Source organism: Cricetulus griseus, chromosome 7 (genome assembly GCF_003668045.3).
Source record: "Cricetulus griseus strain 17A/GY chromosome 7, alternate assembly CriGri-PICRH-1.0, whole genome shotgun sequence".
NCBI classification, from domain to species: Eukaryota; Metazoa; Chordata; class Mammalia; order Rodentia; family Cricetidae; genus Cricetulus; species Cricetulus griseus.
The window spans coordinates 72,243,694-72,263,567 of record NC_048600.1 but is presented as its reverse complement, the minus strand read 5'-3'; the positions used below and the strand labels follow the sequence as shown (position 1 = coordinate 72,263,567).

Here is a 19,874-nt window from a genome sequence, read left to right as displayed (position 1 = left end):
GTCTGCCCAGGAGCAGAGACGTCCAAACTGCCAGTCCGGGCCTCCTAGTGTGACCCTGCTGCCTCCCTTCCTGGAGCCCCCTCCTGCTCGGATGACGATGGTGCCATGTTGATACCTGGTGAACCTGATCGTCTGGGGACTGGGGACCCTGAGGCTGCTGGCCTGCTCACTTGTTCACTTGCTCCCTCCCACCCCACTCAGCCCAGGAACAGAAATTCCATCTACACAGAAACTTCTCTGACCTGCTCCAAATCTGACATCTAGCCAGGATCAAGGCATGTGGCCTCCTTAAACTGGCCTCCTTCTGCCTCCTCCTTGTGCATTTCTTCAAGTTCAGAGGGGGGAAAAAAGATCACTTTCCTTTGTAAGCTCACTTGTCACTTCCTGGTCAACATCTTTGTTCAGGGGCATGCCCTGGACCACTGAGGTGCCAGGCAGAGGGGAATGAGCTGTTTTCCCTGCATTGCTGTTTAGCAGAACAAGACACAGTGGCTGGTGGGGAGTATGCAATTGTCTCCACAGGCCATGTACCCTAGACTGTCCTGCTGCCTTTTACTGACCTCAACTTTCACTTTCACCTACCCATTGTGTCTGGGCTTCCCCTGCCTCCCTCCATCCCCCATCCCTTCTTTCAAGTGTATGTATGAGTATCACATGAATGCATGAGCCTCAGAGGTCAGTTGGAGCCCCTGGAACTGGAGTTACAGGCAGTTGTGAGATGTGGATACCATGCCATGTGGCTGCTGGGAACCGAACTTGGGCCCTCTGAAAGAGCAATAGCTCCAGGTCCTCCTCCGAGTTTCTGAATCATGACTCTTGGTAGGCACACCAATTCCACTGTGGGAAGAACAGAGGTCCTCCTGACTGCACCTTCCCACAGGCCTAATCGAGCATGGTGTGGCAAAGTCTCCATGCCCCAGCTGCTTGTTGATTCTCTGTACTTCCTGTCCCCTTCTTGGAACAGGTTGCCAGCCACCCACACCCCACTTCTCAGTGTAGCTTTCTCAGTGTCTATGATTCAAGTTGCAGCTTAGAAATCCCTGCAGGGCCCAGTGCTTACTTCTGTAGTGGAGCTAAGAGCTCTACTTTGCTCACTGGGTCACCTGACAATATGAGCAAAGGAGGGCTTGTGTCTCCAAAGTGAGCCCCACTGGCCACCTGTCCATGTAAGTCACAATAATAATAATAATAATAATAATAATAATAATAATACACTTTTTAAAATATTTCCTTATTTTATATGTATGAATGTTTTGTTTGCATGTATGTCTGTGTACCATGTGTGTGCCTAGTGCCCACAGAAGTCAGAAGACGGTGTCAGATCCCCTAGAACTGGAGTTATGGGCAATTGTGAGCTACAATATGGGTGCTGTGAATTAAAGCCAGGTCCTCTGCAAGAACAACTGCTCTCAACCACTGAGCCATCTCTCCAGCCCTTCGGAGCCTTGCTATACCATGGGAATCTGTGGGTAACCTCTCTGGGGTCAGGAAAAGGAGGGGCCTTGGGGCAAGGGCTCTGTTGTCCTGGAGTGACAAAGGGAGATGTGGCTAAAAGATTTTTTTTGTTTTGTTTTTCAAGACAGGGTTTCTCTGTGTAGCTTTGGAGCCCATCCTGGCACTCTCGCTGTAGACCAGGCTGGCCTCCAACTCACTGAGATCCACCTGCCTCTGCCTCCTGAGTGCTGGGATTAAAGGTGTGCACATACCACCAAAACCAGGCTAAAAGATTTTGTTTTTTAAGTGTCTCTTCCACCTTGACTTCTGCCACTCTGAAAGTGACTGCAGGCAGATACCCTTGCACTGGAGTGTTCCTGACTGGTGATCTCAGTCTATAGATGATTGATAGGCTGGGGGAGATGAAGTCAGCAAAGTGCTTATTATGCAAGCCCTGAGCTCAGTCCTCCATAACCCAGGTCTCAAAAGTTTGGCGTAGTGATGTGTGCTAGTAATTCCAGTGCTGGGGAGAATGGAGACAGGCTAATGGCCAGCCTGCCTAGCCTATTTGACAAGCCACTTACAGTGCCCCAATAAACAGTGCCAATTACCTTAACTCCATAAACACTGTGGAGAACATCTGAGGAACAACAGCCAAGGTTGCCCTATGGCCTCCACATGGGTGCATACATACATGTAACAACATACAGAGGAGGTATAACAGGCCCCTAGGTCCAGGCTGTCTCTAACCCTGTGACCCAAAGGGGACTATTGTGTATGGGCCCTTCCCTGTGCTCTCTCCTGTGTGAGGAGCATTCAATACACCAGGGGACACCAGCAGAATTGCCATTGCCCACATTTGTTCTTTTCAGCTCTTTGCCCATATAGCTGGCCTCTGCCTCCCCACTGTCACGGGAGCAAGAACAAGAAGCTGACTCCTGTCCCTACTGGGCCACAGGGAAATTTCCATTTCATAAGAGTCTAAATGGTCCAGGTAGTGGAGGAGCACACCTTTAATCCCAGCACTCAGGTGGCAGAGACAGGTGGATCTGTGTGAGTTCAAGGCCGGCATGGTCTACAAAGCAAATTCCAGGACAGCCAAGGCTACACAAAGAAACCAGGTCTCAAAAATCAAAAGAGAGAGAGAGAGAGAGAATGAGAGAGAGAGAGAGAGAGAGAGAGAGAGAGAGAGAGAGAGAGTTGGTGGCGTGGACCTCTGAGTAGGACTGGAGACCCTGACCTAACTTAGAAACAACAGACCTCTGTAATATTCCCACCAAGGAAGATAGGATTTTTCCAGCAAATGCAATATGAAGGGAAGGGAAGAGCAGAGCCATGGTGCCTGCACAGGGTCAAGGCAGCTCTATGTAATTCCCTTCTCTGTTCTGTAGCTCCTGACATGCCATCAATGTGTCATCCCCCACCCCCACTCCCACCCACGATAGGCCCGGTGAAGCCTGAGCATATCAGGGGAGCAGACTCTCACACTCACTGAGGAAACTGACAGACTCCAGAGACAGGGCAGAGAGGGAACTGCATTGACTAGGGACCTGATCCAAGGTCCACAACAATGTGAGTCTCTTGTCACCAGGTTCCCCTGTCCTGCCCAAGTGACTTCTTCCTCACCCCCACCTTCATTTAGAACCAGTAGAGTCATCCCCTACGAACCACTGTGCCTCCACCCTCTCCCCTTCCTAAAAAGGACAGAACTTTTAAGAAAAGGAACAGTCCCCAGGAGGCTTTAATCCCAGCAAACAGGCAGATCCCTGAGTTCTAGACCATCGTGGTCTACAGAGCAAGTTCCAGGACAGCCAGGACTACACAGAGGAACCCTGTCTCACAACAAAACCAAAACCAGAGAAAAGAAAAGAAAAAGAAGAGCCATGTCCCTGATTTCACATCCCAGTTCTTGTACATATGTGATTTTTTTCTTGTTTTGCTTCCTAACCAAAACTTGCCCTCCCTCCCCTCTTACCAGCTCCCTACCTTCCTTCCTTCCAGACCCCCCACACACACTTTCTGCCATCCTCTCCTCCAAGGCTGGATGAGGCAATCCGGCAGAAGGAAAGGGTCCCAAAGTCAGGCAACAGAGTCAGAGATATCACCACCCTCCACCCCACCCCACCCCACCCCACCCCTGCTCTCACTCCTAGGATATGTGATTCCTTTTTTTTTTTTTTTTTTTTAAGAATAGTAGGATCTGGGGGCTGGAGAGATGGCTCAGAGGTTAAGAGCACTGACTGCTCTTCCAGAGGTCCTGAGTTCAATTCCCAGCAACCACATGGTGGCTCACAACCATCCATTATGAGATCTGGTGCCCTCTTCTGGTGTGCAGATATGCATGGAAGCAGAATGTTGTATATACATAATAAATAAATAAAATCTTTTTTTAAAAAAAAAAAAGAAATAACTAGGATCTGGGCAGTGGTGGCACACACCTTTAGTTCCAGCACTCAAGAGGCAGAGGCAGGTGGATCTCTGTGAGTTCGAAGCCATCCTGGCCTACAGAATGAGTTCCAGGACAACCAGGGATGTTAACAGAGAAACCCTGTCTTGAAAAAAGCCAGCTCTCCCAGGAAGCCTAAGGAGGCATGGCTGCTGTAAACAGTTAAACACTCATCCCGGCACCAGCAGTTTCCATGTCCTGTTCTCAATGTAGTGTCTGCAAGAGCCAAGTAGAGTGAGTCCCCAAGAAGCTTGGGGAGAACGTTTTTAGATTCTTCCATTTTAAATGATCCTAGCATTCCAACTCAGGAGCCTTGGTCACTCAAGCATTCCTCCCAAGATTAAATAGCCAGTGCACTCCGGGAGGGACCCTGGCTGGTAAGGCAGAGTATATTTATAGACTGGGCATCTGGTTAAAAGTTCAAGGCAAAGTGACTTAGCAGATAGATACAGTGTGTGGTCACGGGCTATGCAGGGCACAGGAAGCCTGCTCTTGAAGCCATTTGCCCAGCATCTCCTTCCAGCAGGGGCAATATGGAGCTAGGGGTGCATCCTGGGACCGGTTCTTTGTACCTCCTCACATGGTGACCCATATAGAAGCTGTGTTTGTGGATCATCTCCCTGTGGAAGGAGCATGGGAGCTAGTCACCTTGAAAGCCATCACCTCCTCCTTGCTCCTTTCATTCAGCAAGTTGTGAGCGGGCTCTGGTTGAATCCCTGTCTTACACATACTGAGAAATCTGGTGTGTCGGCCCTACTGTGTGCTCTGCTACACTATGCAGGATCGTCACCAACACCTCTCAGGGATGTGGGTGCTGCACCCACTCCCAGGTGTTAAATGCAGATGTTTGCCTGTAGCTATCATATGTCACACATGAAAACATTCAACACATGAATACACACACACGTGTGCCAAAATGCAGGCAGACACAGAGCCTTCCCCTTCTGGTGGCCCAAGTTGATGAAGTCACCTATTATTTACTTTGAAACTAAATAAAGGACACTGGTATCCTTCTCAGAGACAGTGGGGGAGGGGAGTCTTAGCTCCAGATCAAGCAGATTTGGTGTCTCATTGACTTGGTTCCCACATGTGACCCCCCCAACCGGTACCACACTTGTCTCACTGTGACATGGAGATTCTCTGTGGCTCTGAGGGAACTGAATTCCTGGTCTCCTGCTGTCCTGGGGCAAAAGTGGCTGTTGTCCTCTCTGCTCTACTCACCTCACAAAGCACCTGAGTCCAGGCTCCAGTTATAATCAAGCCAGCTGTTCCCAAGATCAAAATAAGTGAGGAGTTCATGGTGGGGTCCAGAGATAAGCTTGCCTCCTCCTGCCTATACCCTCAGATTAGATAATGGCCCAGAAGTCTGTGCAGCAATACTGGTGAGAGTGTCTCTACCCTGGCAGTCTCTTGGAGGAGTCAGTCCCGTTCTTAATAATTTTGGGAGTAATTCAGTCAAAAAGAAACTTGTCATTGTTGTTATTGTTAATAGTAGCTCTCCGTTTATCTGAATGGTGGTGATCAGGTGGCTTGAAAGGAGCTAGAAGTGACATGGGTTGGGTTAGGGGACACCGATTAAACTTCCTTCTGAGATTCTCTGCTGGCCTGCATGATCTTTATGGGTGCTGTGGCATGCTTGCTGAAAGGGAATTTACGTTTTCAGAGGTTTGTCCAGATGGCCATATTGTACTGGAAATGTGGCAGAGGAGCAGGGAGTCAACCTCACCAGGCTGAGGCTGCCTTGTGGAACAGTGAGGGGCCCCAGCCTTTCTGAGGGACAAATGTCAAGCTCTCTTAGAGAGCCTGGGAATCATGTATATATACATAGGTAACTACCAGGAAGTTACAGCTTTGTGTGTGTGTGATTTGACTGGGAGAAAGGTAGGTTGTTTTTTTCAACCTGGGCATATTGTTTCTATAGATGGAGCAGAACAGTCAGGCTGGGACTAAGGCATTTTTTTGTGAGTAGGGGCCATTGCCCATTACAGCCTGACTCAATTCTTCATAACCTAAGGCTATTACCCAACACATATAATACACCCACCAAACACTTAACAAACTTTACAGGGTCAAAAAGGACCCCAACATTTCAGCAAGGTTATCCCAATAAAGTAACTGCTTAGAAGGGTTCTCTACAGAAGCTGAGCCTGAAGAGAGTTGTCCACAGTCCAGTCTGAGAGCTCTGGACCATCTGGTGCTTGTGTCTTGTCTCCTCCCTTCTGTTCTGTCTGGATGCTGACCTTGATCCCCAGCCCTGCCAGATAGTCACTCAGAGGCAGTCTGAGCCTCAGCTTCCTGGTGAGGCCCTCAGGACTGCCAGGGCTCAGGTGACCAAGAGATGATGCACCACAGCAGGTGAGGTGAGAGGCTCTTCCAGGAGTTGGGGAAGGAGGCAAGGCACACACCCCAAAGAGAAGCTGGACTGTTGGCTGGACCTTGTAGGTTTTTTGGTTTGTTTTGCTTCATTTTGTTTTTGTTTTTAGCTCAGTTTCAAATCCTTTCTTAGACTCTAAGAGATATTAGTCAAAAAGAAAACCTGATTTCAGAAAAAAAAATTGTCAAGTGTGCTCCATAGTCCAGTCTTCCCATTGTTACATTCTGCTGTACCCAGGTCCTATCCTAGATGGCTGCTCTGTGCTGGCAGAGAGTGCCCCTGTAGAACTTGCCTGGTAGGATTTCACCTGAAGCAGCAGTAGTGTGCTGGTTTTCTAGGGAGAATGTCTTCTTAGTTGGCCCTTATTGGTGATAATTGCAGCTCTGCACCACCACCACCACCACCACCACCACCACCAACAACAACAACAACAACAACAACAACACACACACACACACACACACACACACACACACACACACACACCTGCCTGAGAAGGATCCTTTTGGCTGCTATAGGTCTGACTGAAGGTGTGAGGTCACAGTGAGCATCCTGCAGTGTCCTGAGTACAGGGATCACTAGACCAGAGAAAGAAATGGAGCCAGTTGTTTCTCACATCTGGAGCTCTATTCAAGGGCTGGGGAGACATTTGCTAGCAAGTGAATCTCGTCTGTCTGTAGAGTAAAAGGGCCAGTCAAAGAGACACACTTTGGCCCTGACACCAGAGCCAACTCTGCCCCTAACCAACTGAAACACAAAACCAATCAATCCCTGAGCAGGAAACCAACTAATCCCTGAGCACTTTGGCTCTAAACCCAGAGCCAGGAAAAGAAACACACCCAGGATTTGAAACCTGAGCCAGTGAAAGAAACACTTTATCCCTGAACCCAGAACCAAAGAAAAACATCCTGGCTTTGAAACCAGTGCCAAAGAAATACACTTGTCCCTAGAATCAGAGCCAGTGAAAGAAATATGCCCTGGCCCTAAAATTAAAGTCAAAAGCCCAAAAAGGACCAGTGAAAGAAACACAGTGTGCCCTGAAATCAGAGAAATCTTCGCCCCTGACCCACCAAACTAACCAATCCCTGAGCAGAAAAACCTCTCCCTGGGAAAACGCTGCCCCTAAGAAGCCCAATAAAAGCCCCTCTGCCTGTTCAGTTGTTGGCTGTCCTTCACCATCCTGGCAGAGGCAGTCACTCTCCTGGATTCCTCCTTCCCAAATAAATCTCTTTCTCAAAAGAGTCTTGAGTGAAAATATTTTGCCAGTGCAGAGCAGAAGAACTGGTTGAGATATTCCCTTAGGGGGGCTGAGCAAGGCTCAGAAGAACAGAAGAAACTTGCTGGAACATTCCCTTAGGGGGCTGAGCAAGGCTGTAGCAGAGAAAGTAACAAGTTTTTGTTGGAGGATGGCGCTCTAGGAGAGGAGCAGGATTGCTACACCCTGTAAGAAGACCATCCCCTACCGCATCCTAGCTTCAGGTAGCCTGGCTTCCTGATCAATCAGGACACCTTTCTCTCCAGGGTCCAACAGGTAGGTCTCCAGCCTCCAGAGCTGTCCTAGGTAACCTGGCTTCCTGATGAGTCAGGACACCTTTGCACTGCAGAGCTGTAACAAACTTGCTTACATTTTGGTGCCAAAGCCCAGCACTCCCATTCATTTACATTCTTTAGTCACCATGTGAGAACCACACTGTGTTTGTCTCACTTGTCTCCTGACCATTAGTTGTTGTCAAGTGGATCTTTTGTTTTGGTGTGCGTGCGTGCGTGCGTGCGTGCGTGCGTGCGTGCGTGCGTGCGTGCGTGCGTGCGTGTGAGTTTATATGCATGATGTGCATGCAGGTGCCCAAGGAAGCCAGAGGAGTCAGAAATCTCCCAGAGCTAGAATGACAAGCAGTTGTGAGCCATCATGTGAGTGGTAGGAATCAAACCCACTATAAATCAAGTCCACTATAAGAGTAGTTAAGCGCCAGGCATTGGTGGCACATGCCTTTTATCCCAGCACTCGGGAGGCAGAGGCAGCTGGATCTCTGTGAGTTCAAGGCCAGCCTGGTCTCCAGGGCGAGTGCCAGGATAGTCTCCAAAGCTACACAGAGAAACCCTATCTCCAAAAACCAAACAAACAAAAAAAAAGAGTAGTTAAGCACTGTTAATCACTGAGCCTTTTCCCCAGCCCTGGTGATATTTGCTTAGTCGAGTCTCTTGGCTTCTCCTGGCCACAGCTGTATTTGTTTGTTTGTTTGTTTGTTTTTTGTTTTTCGAGACAGGGTTTCTCTGTGGCTTTGGAGGCTGTCCTGGAACTAGCTCTTGTAGACCAGGCTGGTCTTGAACTCACAGAGATCTGCCTGCCTCTGCCTCCCGAGTGCTGGGATTAAAGGCGTGCGCCACACAGCTGTATTTTTAAACTCTCCTTTACCTTTCCTACTTGTCTTAAAGATCCACAGATGGGGTGTGGGCACTTTATGTTACACAAGCAAAGTTTAAATTTCCATACAAAAGTTCTTAGAAATCAACAGACCATGTTCCTTTTGCTAGTAAACAGTGTCAGCTTCCAAAATATATTTTTCCCATTTGTGTATCAGTTACTCATGCTGTTATCCATTCCATTAGATTTTTGCTTTACACGTGCAAAACAAATCATTTAGACACACTGTATTTTTAAACCTTCTAAAAATAATTTGATCATGGATAGACAGATGACTCAGCTGTTAATATGGCTTCTGAGGAGGACTGGAGTTCGGTTCCCAGCACCCATATCAAACAGTTTACAACCACATGCCACTCCAGCTCCAAGGGATCTAAAGGTTCTGGCCTCCACAGGCATATATTATACTCACAGGTCAAATCCTCACCCCAAACACACATAATTAAAAAAATAAAAACCTTTAAAAAGAAAATACAAAAATTTGAATGAGAAAGTAGGTGATTCAATTTGCTAATAAAAATATTCAAGATAAAACAATATCTGTAAGGACTCAGGCATTATGCTGGCCTGTCACCTGGCAGAATACACTCAGGCAGGGTTCCATGATGGCATAGTCTGCATGCAGGTGCAAAGGACCCCTTTAAAAGAAAGACATCCCCCCCCTGCACACTTATGCTCTCTTTCCTGGCTCCTCTCTTTCCCGCTGTTCTCTTGAGGCAGACAGGACTTTTCCTGTCTCCCTCTTCTCTTCTGTCTTCTCTATTTCTGTGTCTCTTTAACTCTTTTCCCTTTCCTTCCCCCTCCCTCCCCTTTCTAATAAAACTTTTCACTAAGCTCTGTCTGCCTGGCATGTTTGTCCCTCTACCTCAGTTACCCTTGCATGCCATGGAATCCGCCAATGTTCCCCTTGCACTTTATCCTAACAATGTTTCCATTAAATATAATGCAAGCTTCTGAACATGAAAATCAAACAAAAAAACAACAAACCAACCCACAAACAAGGGCTTTCAGGTGTGCTCTGCTATCTGATGCATATGTGTTTGCCTGTGCAAGCTTATGCCACTAGTGTGTGTTGGAATCTCATTGTGACTCAAGATCTTTGTCCCTGCTACACAACTTGAACCATGTTTTCCAGGTTAAGAGGCAACTACTTTCTCTTTCTCCCAAGAAAGAAAGGCTTACTGTGAAACACTGTCTGCTGGAGGCCACCCCTGGCAATGGCCAGGTCCCAGAGAGGAGGTAAGGAGCTGGGACGAGGGACTGTGTGAGGTTGTAGGAGAATCTCGAAACTTGACTGGCTAGTGAAATAAGAAAAATTAATAAAAGTCTAAAAACTTAGACTTCAAAGCCTATAGAGGAAAAAGAAAACTTTCAAGCTCCTCTAAGCTCCCAAAAGGCAGCCCCAGCTGTCAACATTTCTGGGTCCTAAAGAAGACTAGATAGCCATCAACTCGAGGTTGTAAAAAAATCCCTGACCCAGGAGACAATTAATAAACTTATTTCCCCTGCAATATCCTGCTTAATTGCATCCTGCCATTAGTATATTGTTGTTTCATCCTATGTAACCATGGAAGATTTGTAATCTTGAGAGTTTCAGTCTTTTGGACTTTCCCTTAAATCCCCCCCCCCCTTAGCTTTAAGTGGCATTCTGCTTGCTCCCAAGCGGGCAGAATCCTTGCTGCAGCTTGCCAGTAAAGAGGTCTTTGTTCTTGTAATCAGTGTTCTTGTATCCTCCTTGGTGGTGGACTTTTTGGGGTCCTGCAAACTGGGCATACAGCTAGCAGTCAGAATGCTTCTTTATTAATATAGAATTCAGTAAGCAGGTACAGGTTCATATTGTTCCAAGACATAGACCATATCATTTTCATTTCTGGACATGTGTTGCATATCTTTCAGTCATCATGGATAAGCCATGGCAGAACAGAGTTGCCTTTTACAGTCATTTCTACTCATAACCCAGTATTTAAAAATCTAGATACACGTGGCAGTCTGTTCTCAGGCTGGCAGCTCTTATGTCCTCCAGGATGCTACAAAGAAAGAAAATCTCCAAGCCAGCCCTGGGGAAAATTGCCATGACCCCAACAATGTATTAACTCTTAATAGTCAGAGTGTCCAAGAAAAACCCCTCAGGCCAAAGCTGCTGTAGTTATTATTTAAAATCTGGCATGATACAATGTTTTACATTTCATATCTGTATAGAAATTATATATCTCTATAGAATTTGTTTATAAGTTGAATCCTGGCATTCTGCTGTTCCTCGGTCAGTGGCTCTGTACGAGTTAACTTTTCTAAGAAAGGGACTTCTGTCACCTCATTCTTTTATCATCTTTCTGTACCACTCTTTGTCCATCAATATAAGTTCCTGTGTAGGACAGCTGTAACTTCAGCTAATCTAACTTTGTTGCTCTATGCGCTACATAGCAGCCTGAGTGTACAGTGGGAAGAGGCTTGCGTCTGATCTGCGGCCAACTCTTCTAGCCCACCCAATCTTGTTGATTTAAAATTTCTTTGTTTTGATTATCTTGTTCCTGAGTAAGTGCAGGGACAGATGTTTCAAGGATATCTCAGAACTTCATAAAGAGAAGCTGACTTCTTTATGTGTGTCACAACTTCCCAGGCATAAGGAAGACCTTTGAGTAGATAAGGATATCGCCATAAAAGTGGGAGGGATAGTAGGCACAGGACTTTCCTAGGGAGACTTAGAAGCAGTACTCCTGGGAGAAGGCATAAATGATTCATACGAAAATTTCCATCAATCCAATATTCCCAAGTTGCACAAATCTAAAGCCCCCCCCCAAGCATATAACACTCAGAGATCTAAATCAAAATTGGCATGGCAGCCATCATGCCGCTCAGCTTTGCTGGATCTTCGTCAAGCAGCTGTGCTGTCTTTATGACTTTTGTCATTCCCATCAAATATGGCTGTGCCAACTGTGTGTGTATCTCGGGGGGGGGGGGAGCATCTCCCAAACTAGTCTGCAGTTATGACAGTTATCTATTCTTTCTTCATTTCTCCCTGATCCACAGTAAAGCCTGGACCATCCATACACATAGTGGGTCAGGAAGGGTGGAGCACGGGGGTGTTGTGTCTAGCTACCAGCAGGTGCATCCACTTGGGGCACATTCCTTGCACTGCTACACATGTACAATTCATCCACAGGCTTCTTATAAGTACACTCGATCCAGTATTTTACATTCCAGAGCTCAAGAGGGGCTTTGTAGCCCCGTGGGAAGTAACCAGCAATTCACCTTCAACCTTTGTCCCTTTGATGTCCTGCTATTGCTGTGGGTGGTCCTTACCTTCCTATAGGCTTGTTGTAACTGTTCATAATCAATTTTGTGTGATTATAAATTATTGGTATGCATTTTATTGCAGGCCTAGGTACTCAAGAATCCCAAGTTCAGGCCATCCTCTAAGTCTCAGGCTCCCAATATCGCAGAAACAGTTTTCTTTTCCTGGAAATGCTTGCATTGCCCAGCAAGAAATCAAAGCTGGCCTGGTTGGTTTCATTTTTGATGTTTGTGGTTGTGAGTCTTAGTAACCAGCCCTGACAGAGGGACCCAAGCCAGGAGCTATTCCAGGCCCTTTGTCCAGCCTCACTCCAGGGGCCTCATTTGCTCCGCCCCCTTGCTTATAGTGTTGACTCAGGAGTACACACTGGGGAGGACATATCTATGGGGGGTTTGTTTTGGAGCCCCATGCTGCAGTGGCCACTTCAAGGGGCTCAAAATTTTCCACTATTGTTGGGAAAATTGTGGAGCCAGTCGGTGCCAGAAGTTTTGTTTTTTGTTTTTTTAACTATCCTTTGTGGCTTTCAGATCCTGCAACCCTACCTCATTCATCTCCCTGTCCATTTGTATCTTTTTTAAAAAAAGATTTTATTTACTATGTGAAAGGTTCAGGCATTATGCTGGCCTGCCCCTGTTACCTGGTGGAATCCACTCAGGCAGAACCCTGGTCAGCCCAAGGTTCCATGGGAAAGAAGTCTGCACGCAGGTGCAGAGGACCCCTTTAAAAGATAGGCCCCTGCCCCTTTACGCGCTCTCTCTCTCTCTGTTCCTCTCTCTCTCTCTGTTTCTCTGTGCGCTCTGTTCCCCTCTCTCTGTTTCCCGCTCTGTCTCTCTATGGCGACCGGCCATGGCGGTCAGCCATTTACCCCTGTTCCTCCTCTTAGTCTCCCCATTCTACCGGGCCTTATAATAAACTTATAGTCAATATGTCTGTCTCAGCAATTTCTCTTTTCTTCTTTTTAAACAAAAGAATAACACTATGTATACAACATTCTGCTTCCATGTATATCTGCACCCCAGAAGAAGGCACCAGATCTCATAACAGATGGTTGTGAGCCACCATGTGGTTGCTGGGAATTGAACTCAGGACCTCTGGAAGAGCAGTCAGTGCTCTTAACCTCTGAGCCATCTCTCCAGCCCCCTGTCCATTTGTATCTTACCTCTGCCCTTGTAATCTTACCTCCCCCAAATAAGATATAAGTGAAAAGAAAAAAGAGGGAAAAAAAGAAAAAGAAAAATCTGGTTGTGGTAATTGTAGTGTGACCTAGTGAGTGACACAGTATACACTTTACTCCATACATCTTTACTTGCAAGTGTTAATTGCAGAGTCATTGGTCTGGTTCGAGGCCTCTGGTTTCTGCTATGCTATCAACACTGGGCCCTCACTGGAACTCCTCTTGTATATCCTGTTGTTGCCCTGTGTTGTGGAGATTCTGTAGCTTTGCATCTTTAGGACCAGCCCCTTCATAAATGGGGTGGATTTTGGGTTGGGCCAACTCATAGCCCTGGTTCTGGGCCTGGGTGGATGCAGGTGGTCAGCCTGCCACCTGTCCACCATCCTTGAATCCTCCAGCATTGCCCTAGCTAGCTCCCCCTGATAGCCATGAGCAAGGGGCTGTGCTGGTTCTTCTGCTTTCACACCTTTGTGCCAGCTTCCCCATACCTGTACCATCAGGGCCAGCTCTACTGTGTTGCCCAGGTGAGGTATAGGGGCCACTCTACTCAGTGCTGCAGCTGGTGAGGGGCAGGCATAGCTCTTCCACTCTCATGACCTCAGGGCCAGCTCTCCCAAGTGCCACAGGTAGTGGGGGAGACATCTCTCCCTCACCCACACCACCTAACTGCAGATGAGGGTGAGGCAAGATCTCCCATGCCCACATTCTTGGACTGGTGCCCATCCCCCCAACACCCATCAGCAAGGTCAGTTATACTGTGCTGCCCAGTGGAGGTGAAGAGCCCACTTTCCCCAGTGCTGCAGCTGGTGAGAGGCTGGGCCAAGCCCCCTACTTGGGTGCCAGAAGTTTTTGTTTTTGTTTGCTTTCTGGCTAATGAGAAAGCCCTTTGAAGGTCAGAGAATGTTCAGGGTAAAATGCTGCCAAGACTGGTGACCTGAGTTCAATTCCTTTGCTCCACATGGAGAAAAAAAAAAAAACAACAAAGAAACAATTCCACAAAGTTGTTCTCTGACCTGTGCATGGTGGCACACATGTGTGCTCCCCACACAGAGAGAAAATACATTTAAAAAATGTAATTTAAAAGCCGGGTGGGACGATGGTGGTGCATGGTGGTGCATGCCTTTAATCCCAGCACTTGGGAGGCAGAGGCAGAGGCAGATGGATCTCTGTGAGTTTGAGGCCAGCCTGGTCTACAGAGCTAGTTCCAGGACAGCCTCCAAAGCTACAGAGAAACCTATCTCGAAAACAAACAAACAAAAAAAATATTTTAAAAATGTAAAAAAAAATAGAAAAGAAAACACTTTGGACCCACAGAGAGAGGGTAGCATTTTGTGTTTGGAGCACTGAGGGCAACATTGCTAGACAGGCCCTGAGTCAGGCTGCCATCTTTCCGTAGAGCCTGGGTCTGAAGATGCCTGCTGTTTTGCTAGGAAGTTAAAGGAAAAGTTAGTTTGTTCAGGGCACTTGCACAGCCTTCCATGGAGAACTGCACAGAGCCCACTATAGATAGCTGGGTCCATGACTCTGTATGTTTTTCATAGCTAATCACAAAGCAAATACTGTCTGTTGTGATTACTATGACCCCACCCCTAAGGACTCCCACCCCTGATGAATCCCAGCTGCAAGGACCCCACTCTTGAGCACCCCAGCCCTGAGAACCACCAACCCCAAGAATCTCACCCCTGGTGATCTCTACCCCTGGTAGCCTCACTCCTGAGGACCTCCAGTGTTGGTGACCCTACCCCTGACAACCTCCACCTCTGGTGACCCCTGCTACTGAGGACTCCAACTCAAGGCCCCCACCCTGTCACAGCAACAGAAAGCTAACACATGGGGTAAGAATCACAGTCTAGATCCATTTCCTTTTTTTCTGATTTTATTGAGGCAGAGTTGACATGCAAAAATACACCACTTGGTGGATATACAAGTTTTTAAAGTTTGGCAAAATGCTAATATTTTAATTTTATCTTTCCTTCTACAAGATTGATTATGGTGAAATCCTCAGAGTTGGGGTCCTCAGGGCTAGGGTTCATCAGGGGTGGGAGTTCTTAAGGGTGGGGGGCCATCCTGATCTCAAGAGACAGTATTTGCTTTGTGACTAGCTGTGGAAAACATGCAGAGTAATGAACCCAGTTGATTTACAGTGAACAGTGCATGACTCTCCATGGGGAGTGTTAGCACTCAAACACAGGACAAATGGCTAACTGAGGTGTCTATTTAACATGTCAGATCAGACCTAGCTGCCAGGTTCTTTCAGCATCCCACAGTCCCTACCTGTTACATGGTATGGCTGGTATAGTCCATCCCCTACCCTAAACTCCTGCAGCCCAGGAGCTGGGCTGCCCCCCCCCCCCCCCCCGCTGCCTTCCCCTATATAGTCCAGCCATTTTGGTTACCCAACTCTTTTGTCTTTACCCTTTACCCTCCTGTCTTGGTCTCTTGGCTCTCCCCTCCTCACATGGCCCAGCTCGGGGTCACATCCACTCTGGACTCTCCTAGATGTCCCTGCCTCTTGCTATGCTCTCCTTTTCATCTACAATAAACCTCCTTCACCATACCTAGGAGAAGTCATGTCCTCCTTCTTTATTTCTTTTCTTTTTTCATTCAAGGGGCTGTTTAAGTATCTGAATAATCTAAATTATTGAAGGAAATTTCATACAAAGAAAGAACCCTCCCTTTGTCAGGGTGGTGGCACACACCTTTGATCCCAACACTCAGAAGGCAGAGGCAGGCCTGTGAGTTTAAGGGCAGCCTGAATTACATAGTGAATTCCAGGACAGGCAGGGCTACATAGTGAGACTCTGTCTCACACACACCCACACACACACACACACACACACACACACACACACACACACACACACACACACACACACACACGAAAAGAAAGACCTCCCTTTCACCTGTTTTTAGTGTACAATCTATATACGTAAGGCAAGCTAAATACTTTTATGATAATACACAGCATCCACATTGATTTCCTCTTTTTATACAGTTTCCTTAGTGTATTTCAGAGTTGACCACTGAATCTTAGTTTTGCTATGACATTGTTGTCATAAAGTCTAAAAGTCATCACAGCCTGGCCAGAGTACTTCAGGAACACCCTAAGCCGTCTTTCCAGTCTCCAGTGTCTTGAAAGCACTAAAGTCAGCTAAGTCCCAGGCCAGCTGCCTCATTTTTTCCCTGTGGCCTTTGCAGCCTTACTCAGAGTCCTCATGTTCCTTCATGAAAACTTTTTTCTTAAGCAGAATTTTAGCATCATCAGTCACTACATCAAGAAAATAATTTTGGAGGTAGTAACTCTTTCTAAAGTAAAGGCCAGTGGCTACGAATCCACCGGTGACAGCAAATATTTTCTCCAGGTATTTCATCAGTTTATCCCCCACAGACTCATCTGTCTCACATGACAGCAAATGGGGTGACTTCAGGGTGAACTCAAGCTCCTTCACAGGCAGGGACAAATCCCTGGCCATGTTTTCCAGTGACTTGTCATCCAGCCCAAAGCAAGACCTGTAGTGGATCAGGGTCTTCTCCAGCTCCTGGACTTCGTCCTTGAAGAAAGACATCATAGGGATGGTGGCCGATGCTCCAGACTTCAGAGCCTCGAGCCAGATCTTCTGTTTCAGGGCATCTTTCCTGCGATCAATAGCAGCCTCAGTTACCTTAGGGACACACTGCATGAAGATGTGTCGCTTGTGTGCCGGCAGCTCCTTCAAGAGGGTGGACTCCAGGAGAGGAAAATCAAACTTCGCTACCTCAACGCTAGAGACCAAAAACACACGAGTGGAGGCGACATCGGCCATCTGGAGTTTCTCCACACATTTTTCTCGGATAAACCTCAGGAGTTTTTCCTTATTGTAGGTCTTGGGTGTACATCTTTTCTGATTCCACAAATCACTATCAATTTTTGTTCGAACAAAATAGAAATTCTTTTTCATTTTTCTAATTGCTTTGGCCAGTTGGGCGTCATTCTCTTTAAAGCGAGTAGCTGAGATGATAAGAAAAAAGTCATACTCCTGGAAATTCATTTTTTTCAGATAGTCTTCTGGTTTAAAGTTAGTTGACCCGACCCCAGGGAGATCCCAGATGGTTACATTAGGGAACTTGGGGTGGGTATATTTCGTTCTATACATTGTTGTCTCCACCACGCCACTCTGAGCTGATTCACTCTCTTCATGCCCTATGCCCCGCAGGGCATTGATGAAAGTAGACTTTCCTGCCCCAGTCTCCCCAGTCACTGCAATGCTCAGAGGGGCATTCTCAATGTCTGTCAAAGCAGTGTTGATTGCATAAATCGCCTTCTGGATGTCCCCTTCCTTCAAAAACAACTCAATTGAATTGATGGTCTCCTCAGAAATGACTTTACTCTCCATCTTGAAAGTTTTGAAAAATGCATTAAAGCTGGAGGCCATATTGTGGGCATTTGCATCAGGTGTGGAAGAAGACTGACCCATGGCTGTGGGCAGTGAAAGACACTGGAGGGAAGGCAGAAGTGGGAAACAAGGTCAAAGGTTAGCACAGCATGGAAGACCTCAGCTCTGGCTGTTAGGGCAGAAGCTGCTCTCCAAACTCACTAGGACTGGGAGCATTGCATTTCCCTCTTTTCTCTTTCCTTCTCCCTGCTCCTTCCCTTTCTAATAGAACTTCTCACTAAGCTCTGTCTGCCTGGAATGTTTGTCCCCTACCTCCGTCACCCTTGCCTGCCATGGAATCCACCAAGGTACACCACATGCTTTATTCCTAACACCATGACCTCTCCGGTCATAGAAGACTTATGCCACAGGAAACAAGAAGAAATCACATGTCCAGTGCTAAACATAATGAATGGGATACAAACCCTCTATACTGAATCTCATATTCAGAAGGGTATGTGGAACATTCCTTTACACTGTGTGAATATAGGTCGCTGTGACTGGTTTCATAGAGAAGCTGACTGGCCAACAGCTGAACAGGATAAGGTTAGGCAGGACTTGCAGACAAAAAGAGAATTTGAACTAGAAGGGAGGAGTCTCGGGATTTCGAGAAGACCGAGAGAGAAGCAAAACAAACTTGCCATGTTGAAAAAAAGGTATTGCCACATGGCAGAGTGTAGCATGCAGACAATGTCTTGAAACCACTTATATAGAATATGCTAATGCAATTAACAGGAAAACATACAATTGGTATGTGTCAATAAAATGAAAAGAGTCAAGTTCTTTCTAAAAATTCTGAAAGGTACGCATGATGAAGTGCAGGACTGTGAAGCTATAGAGTAGTAAGTACTAGGCAGCTAGACGCTGAGCAGGGTGTCACTGCGTGTGCTGGGCTACAGAGCTCAGAGCTATGAGTCCGTGCTAGTCCTTTGCTCCAAGACTTTTATTTCTGTTTTTAAATTCGTTCTCAGGATCAGCAGGGGGTTTGTTCAGGAAAGTGGGACTATTGGGAATTTCATACTGGATTGCTATGTTGGTGATGGAATAAACGAGGCAAAATAGAACGGGAAGGCATTCACAAATTAGAAAGTCGGGAAGCCACTGCCACTTCCAGGTTAAGATGTGAAAAGAAAGAGCTGCCAGAGTTGAGGGCTTGTGGATTCCTGCCAGAAGCTAGAGCCAGGAAGAGTCCTTCTGTTGTGCTGGGACTCTCAGACAAAGCCTCAGTGTGGGCTGGCCGTTCTTGGCAGCACTCAGGGAAACCACCTGGCCTTGTGTAAAGTCTGCAGCTTCCTTGGTAAAAAGCTGTCTCCTCTTGTCCACGGGTATTAACAATATGTGGCAGTTATGCACAGATACCCTTTCTCTGTATCCCCAGAAGAGACAGGGTTGGACCCGAAGGCCTTCCTAATGACACTGGTTCTCATCTACCGTTGGGGCCACTGGTATTTCTTTTTTCACAAAGGCATATTTAGATCATTTGCCTACTTTAAACATAGCTTTTTTTTTTTTTTTTTTTTAAAGACAGGGTCTCACTGTGTAGCCTTGCTAGTCTAGAATTCAATATGTAGACCAGACTGACCTGGAACTCAGAGATCCATCTACCTCTGATTCCTGAGTACTGGAATTAAAGACATTTGACACCTCGATGGGCTAAATTTGGATTCCAGGCAGTTCTCTGTGGATGTGTATCTTGTCCTCTTCTCTGTGTAGATTTTGCTCACCTAGTGGCTCTCTGCTATTTGGAAGCTGTTAGTCTGACATAAGCCATGTGTGGACTGTTTTTCAGTATCACCTTACCAGTGTCTTGAATTTTACATTTTCTCTTACTATTTCTAGCTGCACTTGGGTATTCGATCCATTACCAGGTGCTTTTTGCACAGGCTGAGAGATGGACATTTTGGTCTTCTGCATGAACACACCCTGTTTCCCTAGCACCACACTTACCTGTCATTTCTCCTTGTTTCTAGCACCTTTGTTGAGAATATGTGGGCATGCTGAAGATAGTGCAGCAGTTAAGAGTACTGGCTGCTCTTGAGGAGGACCCAGGTTCAATTCCCAGCACCCACATAGCAGCTCACAAGTATCTGTCACTCCATCTGAAGCCTACTTCTGACCTCTATAGACACTGTACACACATGGTACACAGATAATGCACACTGGAAGAGCCTCTGTACATATAATCTCAAAAATTTTTTAAAGAGATTACATTAGCTATAAAAGGTAGGTTGAAACTGAGAAATTTATAAAGTGTTGTATTTTCTTAAGGATGCATTTTATTTTTAAGTATGTATCTGTGCACGAGTGTGAGTACCCTCAA

General features: G+C 46.6%; 1 protein-coding gene across 1 annotated transcript; it reads right to left on the bottom strand.

Annotated features, from left to right (window-relative positions):
• Window positions 1–16,001: 16,001 nt before the first annotated feature.
• Window positions 16,002–19,030, bottom strand: LOC100766009 (T-cell-specific guanine nucleotide triphosphate-binding protein 2). Its single transcript, XM_027427419.2, has one exon. It carries the CDS (start codon window positions 17,594–17,596, stop codon window positions 16,343–16,345), a length of 1,254 nt encoding a protein of 417 aa, XP_027283220.1. The 5' UTR covers window positions 17,597–19,030; the 3' UTR covers window positions 16,002–16,342.
• Window positions 19,031–19,874: the final 844 nt, after the last annotated feature.

Excerpts from the sequence above, each read along its gene's own strand:
- LOC100766009 (XM_027427419.2), bottom strand. The coding sequence starts at position 17,596 with ATGGGTCAGTCTTCTTCCACACCTGATGCAAATGCCCACAATATGGCC.